The sequence below is a fragment of the Homarus americanus genome, unplaced genomic scaffold (genome assembly GCF_018991925.1).
Source record: "Homarus americanus isolate GMGI-L3 unplaced genomic scaffold, GMGI_Hamer_2.0 scaffold39675, whole genome shotgun sequence".
Taxonomy (NCBI): domain Eukaryota; kingdom Metazoa; phylum Arthropoda; class Malacostraca; order Decapoda; family Nephropidae; genus Homarus; species Homarus americanus.
The window spans coordinates 12,323,148-12,334,137 of NW_024736071.1; the positions used below are offsets into that span (position 1 = coordinate 12,323,148).

The 10,990-nt window shown below is 44.5% G+C and overlaps 1 protein-coding gene across 3 annotated transcripts in view; it reads left to right on the forward strand.

The window, feature by feature from the left end:
• The window catches only part of LOC121871793 (troponin C-like), a 31,219-nt gene extending 20,689 nt beyond the window's left edge, over positions 1-10,530 (forward strand). For 2 of the 3 annotated variants that reach the window (XM_042374277.1, XM_042374276.1), the window contains exons 5-6: positions 2,829-2,960; positions 8,632-8,784. In XM_042374277.1, the coding sequence (XP_042230211.1) occupies positions 2,829-2,960; positions 8,632-8,660 (161 nt within the window). In that variant the 3' untranslated portion in view covers positions 8,661-8,784. Of the gene's footprint in view, positions 1-2,828; positions 2,961-8,631 lie in introns of all 3 variants that reach the window. The other variant, XM_042374274.1, reaches the window with a different exon arrangement.
• The last annotated feature ends 460 nt before the right edge of the window (positions 10,531-10,990 follow it).

Sequence of the window (10,990 nt, forward strand, 5' to 3'; positions counted from 1 at the left end):
CCTACACACACAAAGGCAATCTCACACAAGCCTTGATCACAAAAAAATAGAAGCATTTTTTCCTAACTTTTCAATTTCCTCCCGTTGAAAATATTCCATTAAAAAGAAAAACAAAAGTCAAAATTAAACAACAATCGTAAAGGAGAAATGAAATAAAAACAAAAGAAACAATAACATAAAAAATTTGTTCGAGAGAGATGTTTGAGAGATTAAAATTGCGTATCTCTCTCTCTCTCTCTCTCTCTCTCTCTCTCTAAAACTCCCGCAGCGAAATAAAATAAAACGCACGTTCTCAATTCTTGTCAATTTACAATCATGAAATTCTATGACCCGCTGTAAATATCGCTTCACCGAGTCTTAGGGAAAATTTCAAGGAAAGAGTCTCTCTCTCTCTCTCTCTCTCTCTCTCTCTCTCTCTCTCTCTCTCTCTCTCTCTCTCTCTCTCTCTCTCTCTCTCTCTCTCTCTCTCTCTCTCGTTATAGTGGAAAGAAGGAGAGGATCTCTAAATTCAAGTTTCAGATTGTGTTCTTTTTATTTCTCATTCTCTCACTTTCAATCTCTCTCTCTCTCTTTATATTTATATATTTTTCTTTCTCTATTTATATCTATCTATCGATCTCTGTGTTCTCTCTCTCACTATTTTCTCTACATACAGTATCTCTCTCTCTCTCTCTCTCTCTCTCTCTCTCTCTCTCTCTCTCTCTCTCTCTCTCTTAATTACACAAGTCTCTGGAAAACAGTTTTAATAATTCGAAAAAAAAAATCTTCAGTAAGAGGGCGTCTCATAATGACTCGAACATCTCGGCAAAAATAATCTGGTAAAGGCGAGTCCCAGAAAACAGTTCGGATAATTCGGAAAAATGCTCCGATAAAAGAGAGAGGTTGTGGGAGGAGATTCCGGCACAAGGGTCGATCAATGTCCCTTTTTTTAAGCATTTGTGGCAACTCAAGTTAATTTACAATAGTAGGTTGGTCTCGTACTGCAGGGGCCGACCACTACAGATTCCGGCACAAGGGTCGATCAATGTCCCTTTTTTTAAGCATTTGTGGCAACTCAAGTTAATTTACAATAGTAGGTTGGTCTCGTACTGCAGGGGCCGACCACTACAACGACCCCCCCCCCACTACAACGACCCCCCCCCCCTCCCTCTCTCTCTTTCTTAGGCCTCCTGGTGCCACAGTGTCTGTCTCTCTCTCTCTCTCTCTCTCTCTCTCTCTCTCTCTCTCTCTCTCTGGTGGTTGTGTGTGTGTGTGGGGTGTCAGTCATGAGCGCTTTCATGGCGACGACGATGTGGTGTTTTGGTGAGTCTGGGAGTGAGAGAAGCTTAGGGAGTCAGAGCGAGTGTGGTAGTGAGAGTGAAGGTGGGAGGTCTTGGTGGCCACACAGTGATCGTGGAGGGTCTTGGTGGCCACACAGTGATCTTAAAGGGTCAGGTGGCCACACAGTGATCTTAAAAAGGTCAAGGTGGCCACACAGTGATCGTGGAAGTCTTGGTAGCCCACAGTGATCGTGGAGGTCTTGGTAGCCACACAGTAATCTTAAAGGGTCAAGGTGGCCACACAGTGATCGTGGAGAGTCTTGGTGGCCACACAGTGAACGTGGAGAGTCTTGGTGGCCACACAGTGATCTTAAAGGATCTTGGTGGCCACACAGTGATTATGGAGGATCTTGGTGGCCACACAGTAATCGTGGAGGGTCTTGGTGGCAATACAATGATCTTGAGGGTTTTGGTGGCCACACAAAGATCCTGTAGGGTCTTGGTGGCCATACAACGATCTTGGGGGTTTTGGTTGCCACACAAAGGTCATGGAGGGTCTTCGTGGCCATGCAGTGATCGTGGAGAGTCTTGGTGGCCACACAGTGAACGTGGAGGGTCTTGGTGGCCACACAGTGATCTTAAAGGATCTTGGTGGCCACACAGTGATTATGGAGGATCTTCGTGGCCACACTAAGATCCTTTTCCTTCACGAGTCTGGATGAATATAACCCCCTCCCCCCCCCACAACCCACAAAAATCTTTACCATATAACCGCTACAAACAGGACAAAAAAAAAATACCCCTAAAACATATTAAAACCAAAGGAATTGTTCCCTAAACTTTTCGACGCAATATTTACAATATAAAACTCCTTCTCCACGCCATTCATCTTCCTTCCTTCCTTCCTTCCTTCCTATGTTTTCCACTGTTCCCCACGCCCCCTACCCTCCCCACCCCCACCTACCTCCCCTCTCATTCCTTCTACCCTCGTCCCCTCCCACGCCTCCCTCCTCTTCCCTCCAACGCATTCCACCCTCGTTCTCTCCTAAGTACGAGAGATATAGTATTTTCAATGCCAATTTTAAGGTAACATAAAGTGAAGAGTAAAATTTAGAATTTGCCTTCCATTTTTCTCTTAAAGATAACGAGAAAGAAAGAATTACGAGGCTTACTTTCTCCCCCACACGTAACGAAGGTAACGAAAGGTAATATTCTGATTTTCCTCCCTCGTCTGTGTAATTTTTCCCATTTGTTAGTTAACGAAAGATAATTCTCTAGTCTCCTACAGGTAAAACAATACAGGTAACTCAGGTATCTCTTCTACAGGTAAACAATACAGGTAACTCAGGTATCTCTTCTACAGGTAAACAATACAGGTAACTCAGGTATCTCTTCTACAGGTAAACAATACAGGTAACTCAGGTATCTCTTCTACAGGTAAACAATACAGGTAACTCAGGTATCTCTTCTACAGGTAAACAATACAGGTAACTCAGGTATCTCTTCTACAGGTACACAATACAGGTAACTCAGGTAACAATAAAGATAACCCGAATGTCTCTCTTACAGGCAATGGATTTATACCGATTGCAGCGCTGAAAGAGATCCTGGGCGCCCTCGACGACAAACTCTCCAGCGCTGACCTGGACAATATAGTCGAGGAGATTGACGAGGACGGCTCCGGCACCGTTGATTTTGACGGTGAGACGGAAGGGGATAGGGAGAGGGGAAGAGGAGGAGAGGGGGATTGGGGAGGGAGAAGGAGAAGAAATGGGAAGAATAGGGAGAAGGGAAGAAGGAAGGAAGTGGGAATGGGAAGGGATAAGAGGAAGAAAGGGGAAGAATAGGGAGAAGGGAAAAAGAGGGAAGGGGGAGTGGGGAGGGAGGAGAAGGAGAAGAAAAGGGAAGAACAGGGAGAAGGGAAGAAGAAGGAAAGAGGAGGTGGGGAGGATGAAGGGAGAAGAGAGGTGGGGAGGAACCGACAGAAATGGAGAGTGAAGAAGAAAGGGGCGAGAAGGAGACAACGCAAGGGAAAATAAATAAAAAAGTGAAGGATAGTGAAAGGGAAATTAAGCAGATAGAGAAGGAGAGAGAAGAAAGGGTGAATAAACTGAAAAGGGGGAGAGGAAGGGAGGTGAGGGGAAATAAAAATATAGAAAGGGAAAACAGCAGAGATGAAAAGGAGAGGAGTGAGATGTGAGGAAGAGGAGAAACAGAAGATGGAGAATGAGAGAAGCAAAGAAGTAATCAACGAGCAAGTAAAAAAGAAAGAAAGAAGGAAAACATACAAAGAAAACAGAGGAGAGAGACAAACAGGAAGAGGTAGACAGAGACAGAAATAGAAAATGAGACACAAATAAGAATACAAAAGGAGAGATGAAGGATAGGAGTGAGATGGAAAAGGAAGCAGCAGCAAAAAGAAGAGGGGGGAAGAGAATTAAAAAAGGAAGAGGCAAGGAAGGAGAGAGGAGAGGAGAGGAGATGAGATGAGAGAGGAGAGGAGGAGGAGAGGAACAACCTTAAAGCCTCATTCTGGTTTAAGGAGGTGGAGTGTTGCAGTGTGGTCGTCATTACTGCTCTTCCACCCTCTCCCACTCCCTTCCACTCTCTCCCACTCCCTTCCACTCTCTCCCACTCCCTTCCACTCTCTCCCACGCCCGTCCACCCTCTCCCACACCCGTCCACCCTCTTCCACTCCCTTCCACTTTCTCCCACTGCCTTCCACTTTCTCCCACTCCCTTCCACTCTCTCTCACGCCCTTCCATCCTCTTCCAACGCCACCCATCTTATCCCACGGTCGCCCACCCTCTCCCACGGTCGCCCACCCTCTCCCATGCTCTTCCCACGGTCATCCACCCTCTCACACGCCCTCCCCACCCTCTCTCACAACCTCCCAAGCCCTCCCGATCTCCCACCCTCTCCCACGCACCCCCATCTCTCTCCCCACCACCCCTCTTCTCCCATGGCAGCCACCCCTGTCCCAAGTTCCCCCACGCCCAACCCACACGGGATAAGAAATAGAAAAGAGATAATAAAGAAAACACAAAAACCGAGGAAGGAAACTGACACACGTGAAAATAAAACAAAAATACGAAATGGAGAAAGAAACGATGGAAAGAACTACTAAAGTGATAAAGGGAACACGAAAAAGCACGGGAATGATGTTAGGAATTTAGAGAAATGGCGGAATAGAGGTGGTAAACAATAAGAAAACACGTCATTGTGGTAAAAAATAAGAAAAAACACGTATTGTGGTTGAGATGGTAAAAACACACACTACAACAACAATAATTAGACGATTAATGGAGGGATCTTTGAAATGCTGCATATTTGAAGGAAGAATATTTGAAGGAAGAATATTTGAAGGAAGGATTTTCGGAGGATATTTGAAGGAAGGAAGGATTTTGGAGAATGAATTTCTAAAGGATATTTGAGAGTGGTGGTGAGTGTACCAGTGAATGTGTGTCCAAACGTTCACATAATCACCTGTGGGTCTAAACGTTTACATAACTTACCTGTGTGCCCAAACGTTCACATAATGAGCTTGGTGAATCACAGGTATAAAAGAGCTGTGATATGACCCGCTCACTAATTACTGGTTGGAGGATCAAACACTCTAAGTGGTCACCTGAGAGTACGTGTTAATTACCAAACTCAGGTAGCGAGGGGAGGGTGCTTGAAGGGGGGAAGGGGGAAGGAGAGAATGGGTAAGAATGAAAAAAAACAGGATGAGGAGGAGGGAGGGAAGAGGGTGAGGGAAAAGTTAAACAAATGGGAAGAAGGATAAAAGATGGAAGGAAGGAAGGGAAGATCCTGAGAGATGAGCAGTAGGAAGAAGAAAAGAATGATACAGAGAGGAAGAGAAAGAGGAAGAGAGAAAAGAAAAGGAAGAGGAAGGAAAGAGTGACGTATAAAGATGAAGTAGAGGAGCAGAGAGAGAGAGAGAGAGAGAGAGAGAGAGAGAGAGAGAGAGAGAGAGAGAGAGAGAGAGAGAGAGAGAGAGAGAGAGAGAGAGAGAGAGAGACCACACTATCTAGACTGGTGAACCATCAGCGGCTGGAGTATCACTTGACCACCCACCCCCCTTCCACGACATCAAATTGTTGGTGAAGTTGTCAGGACTGTCAACTGCCCACCTAGATCACTGGACCATTGTCAGTTCTGTCAGCTGCAGTACTGTCAGATCTGTCTAGTGTTCTAGCCGATTGCTGTCAAATCTGTCAGCTGGATCTGGAACATCAGCTGGTCTTGTGTCTAAATCCGCGTTGAGGTGTGAAGAGGGAGGAGGAGGAGGAGGAGGACGAAGAAGGAAGAGGAAGACGAAGAAGGAAGAAGAAGTAAGAAGAAGAGGGATGAGGAGGAAAGAGAAGACGGAGCACAAGGAAAAAGGAAGAGGAGAAGGAAGAGGGAGGAGGACGAGGATGGGCGAGGAGGAAAGAGAAGTGGAAGGAAAAGGCAGAGGGAGGAGAAGGAAGAGGAAAAAGAAGAGAGGGGAGAAGGAGGAGGAGAAAGAAGAGGGAGAAGGAGGAAGAGAAGGAAGGAGGAAGAGAAGGAAGGGGGAAGAGGACGAGGAGGGGCGTGGAGGAAAGAGAAGTGGAAGAGTGAGGAGGAGGAAGAGGAAAGAGAAGAGGGGGAGGAGAAGGAAGAGGAGAAGGAAGAGGAAGGGGGGAGGAGGAGGAGGATCCAAAACTACGACAGCTGAAGGAAGGACGGAGCCTCGTAACTTGACCACCATTACAGATCAATATCACCAAGACGCGAGGACTCCAGGTTGTGGTGGTGGCTGGTCTCCCTGCTGACCTCCTGCCCCCTAACTGACGGCTGACATCTCCTGCTGCCCTGTTGACCCCAGACTGAGATCTCCTACTGGCACCACCTCTAGCCAGATGTCTCAGCAGAAGCTTTACCATCACCTCCTGGGCAATATCACCCTATAACAGGCACACTTCTCCTAGGTAAAAGACGTTCCACAAGAAGGCCCGCAATAGTACAGGAACTCTTGAAAACCTCATCACTATCTTCTCTAGCTGTAGGTTTAGCTGATGGATCCACTACTTGAACAATGGCCAATAATCTGAAAATGCCTACTACAATGTCTTGGCCAAGGAATCATCTCAGAAAGACGCATAAACTCTTGTCCATAAGGTTTTCATGAAAGACTTCCTGCCTTATCAAGAGTGTATCCAAGGACCACATCCCCACATCCTCCGGCCAAAGGAACTGGAGAAAGACCCGCCAGCTCCTGACTAAGGGCTCCTACTCTGAAAGGATCGTGACCATCTCCTGCCCAAGATCTCGGACTTCAAGGACAAAACACACACACACACACACACACACACACACACACACACACACACACACACACACACACACACACACTGTTTGATCATCTCACTGCCCCATCAGATAACTCTAGACTGTGGGACGTATTGACGGCGAGGCACGAGGAAACGGGATATACATAACGCTTTAAATATGTATACTTGTGTGTGTGTGTGTGTGTGTGTGTGTGTGTGTGTGTGTGTGTGTGTGTGTGTGTGTGTGTGTGCGTGCGTGTGTGCGTGTGTGTGTGTGTGTAATCAAACTTTAAACTGAAAAAAAAAAAATTAAGTTCTCCCAAAGACAAACTATAATTTAAATTAAAGACGACGGCTGGCTGGCTGGTAACACTTGCAACACAGTTCGAATCCCCGAGAAAATCACGTTTCGCTCAAATATGATCAACTTTACGCTCGAAGGCATAACCGTATTGTGACGCCCGTCTCTGACACATTTATATACACCTCACCTAACATAACATAACATAACCTAACCTAACCAAACCTAGTCTAACCTTTCATACACCCCTCGAACCTCTCATACACCACATTTAACCTCTCATACACTATATCTAACCTCATACACCACATCTAACCTCTCATACACCATATCTAACCTCTCATACACTATATCTAACCTCTCATACACCACATTTAACCTCTCATACACCATATCTAACCTCTCATACACTATATCTAACCTCTCATACACCACATTTAACCTCTCATACACCCCATCTAACCTCTCATACACCACATCTAACCTCTCATACATTCTAACCTCTCATATCTCATACACCACATCTAACCTCATACACACATCTAACCTCTCATAACCTCTCATACACCACATCTAACCTCTCATACACACATCTAATCTAACCTCTCATACACCACATCTAACCCTCTCATACACCACATCTAACCTCTCATCTCTCATACACCACATCTAACCTCTCATACACCACATCTAACCTCTCATACACCACATCTAACCTCTACATCCTCTCATACACACCTAACCTCTCTAACACCACATCTAACCTCTCATACACCCCATCTAACCTCTCATACACCCCATCTAACCTCTCATACACCCCATCTAACCTCTCATACTCCACATCTAACCTCTCATACACATCTAACCTCTCATACACCCCATCTAACCTCTCATACACCCCATCTAACCTCTCATACACCACTTCTAACCTCTCATACTCCACATCTAACCTCTCATACACCACATCTAACCTCTCATACACCCCATCTAACCTCTCATACACCACATCTAACCTCTCATACACCACATCTAACAAGAAGAGCTCAATCATAGTATCATGGGTCGCCTTCGCTCTCTGACCTCTAATTAAAGTAACATTTAAGCATCGAATTGTTAACACTAAACTCTCCAACGAGCTGAGTTAAAACATCATATTTGTTTGGGTAACTTAATGGAATGTTGTGGCTTGTAAATTGACAGCCCTCTGGTGGGGATGCGTGAGGGGGGAAGAGAGGGGAAGAGGAGGAGGGATGAGGAGGGAGGTGAGGTGAGGTGGAAGAGGAGGTGGAGGAAGGAGATGAAGAGGGTGAGGTGGAAGAGGTGGGAGATGAAGAGGGTGAGGAGGAAGGGGAGGAGGAGGAGAAGGAGGAGGAGGAAGGGGGGAGGAGGAGGAAGGAGGAGGGGGGGATAAGAGGTGAGGAGGAAGAGGAGTTGGGATTAAGGGTTGGAGGATGAACAAGAGGAGAAGAATGAGGAGTAAGGTGCGAGGAAAGAAAGTGAGGAGAAGGAGGATAAGGAGGAGGAGGAGTAGGAGGTTGGATAAGTGAATGCGCGTGTATATTTAGTAATATATAGTGTGTGTTGTGTGTATACATTAGGTGGTAGCGTATATATAAGAAAACCATCATATATATGTATACCAACATCTGTTTAATATCACTCAGACTAAATATTCTACAGGTATTATTAACTGTTAGAATCCTCCACTAAAACCACATAACCCTGTAAATAATTCTCACATTATCAGCTAAAGTGTCGCTTCTCTCCCCGACAGAGTTTATGGAGATGATGACAGGCGACTAGTCCAGCAGGTGGAGTCCTCTGGTGGCCTCGCGGCGCACTAATACCCGGGACCACCCCCCACCAACAGCCTCCCGTCCTCTCTCTCTCTCTCTCCCCCACCTCTCACCCACTCTCCTTTCCCTGCTGCTCTCTCCCCCCTACTCCTTCTCCCTCCTCCCCCTCCTCTTTAACCTTCCTTCTACTTCCAAGCTGTTCTCTCCTCCTCCCCCCCCCCACCTCTCCCTCCCGCCCTACCCAACTCTTCCCTTCCTATTTCCTTCCTCCCGCCTCTCACCCGCGCCTCGTTAACTATGTGTATACACTGGGTTACGCAACTCTTAATATTATTTGGAAGTCAAATATTTTGTCCCACGGCGTTTATATTTAATTTATGTTTGAGTTTGTCACCAAAAAATATCACGGGGAGGGGAGGAGGGGTCTGGGTTTCTGTTTGTCTGTCCTCGCGAATTAATGAATAAGGTTTTTAAGTAATTTCTTGTTTATTTATGTACCTTGAACCATCTCTTCCCCTCACCTGCTTAAAACATTTCTCGTTTAGTACAAAATAAAGAAAACTAATGAAGAATAACTACAGGTGCATGTGAAGTAGTTAATAGAACACTAAACATAACTAAGACTCCTGATTCTCGGATAAACACTAAGAACTGTCATGAAATATACTGTAATATCCATATAAGCTGTAACACTCCCGGGTACTGCCAGGATTGTAACTTTAACTGAGCACCAAGAAGAGGAAAGATAATCAAGTGTACAAAGCGTGAAAATACCAATAAAGATCACCCAAAACCAAGCATAAACACCTGTAGGAGCCTCACACCTGCACAACACCTGTAGGAGCCTAACAGCTGCACAACACCTGTAGAAGCCTAACACCTGCATAACACCTGTAGGAGCCTAACATCCTGCACAACACCTATAGGAGCCTAACACCTGCACAACACCTGTAGGAGCCTAACACCTACAGAACACCTGTAGGAGCCTAACATCTGCAGAACACCTGTAGGAGCCTAACACCTCTCACAACACCTGTAGGAGCCTAACACATGCATAACACCTGTAGGAACCAAACAGCTGCACAACACCTGTAGGAGCCTAACAAATGCACAACACCTAGAGGTGTTTAACACCTGCACAATACCTGTAGGAGCCTAACACCTGCACAACACCTGTAGGAGTCTTACAGTTGAACAATAGCTGTATGAGCCTAACAGCTGCATAACACCTGTAGGAGCCTAACACCTGCACAACACCTGTAATCAACACATTCGGTCACTATATAAACACGTATTCTTAAACACCGTTGTGATATACCATCCAACATACTCTAGATATACTTCACGAAGACAATCAAATATAACGTATACCGCGTTAATTATACCATAAGAGTAGATAAATCATACTTTTACGCTATATAATTAAAGCAATGGCTATACGCGATTATAGACATGTACCAAAAACTCAACACCATTTTCTCTTTTATGAGTTCTTAAATGTCTAATAATTTGTATGTTATTTACCATCAGGTAATTCTGTATCCATATTTATTTTAAGATAAAACATTTATATTTATTACTTATGTTGTACCTACGACTTTTTATCTTCCGGGTCATATTTATATAATTTCTCATAAACCTGGGTTAATAGTAATTACTTTGAGCCATGTGTATAACGAATGTCAACTATGGCTTGCTATTGTATGCATCACAGCACAGCATAAGCACAGCAACTCTCTTATTAACAGCGCCCAGGGACTCAAAAACCACCTGGCCTGTAAAATAATTATGATATGCTTCAAGAGTTTCTCGAAGGATTATTTTTTTTTTGTAAATTGTTATTTTCCGCACTTGAATAATAAACACTGCAATTTGCACTTTTTTTGTATGAATATCCTGAAGTGTACATTTGTGTGAATAACTTTTTACTATAAGCTCGTATGAATCACATTAAGTGTATGTTTGTATTAATAACCTTCAATTTGAGTATGAATAACTTTCACTCGTAGAATACTGTGATTGTTATTTAAGGATTGAAAAGACTCACACCGATTGACCAGACTTGACAGACACACACATGTAAATGAGGTTTTAAAATAGGATGACAATGTTAATGTTCGAACGTTCTACTGAGCTTTAACAATTAAGCATGTAGTCAAGGTTAATTAGATTAGGTTAGTGGTATTAGTTTAAGTTAGTTCGATTAGATTAGGTTTGGTTAGGTTAGGATAATGGGGTTAGGTTAGCCTAGGTTAGTGGAGTTAGTTTAGGTTGGTAGGGTTACGTTAGATTAGAGGGGATAAGTTAGGTTAGAGCAGTGGGGTTAACTTAGATTAG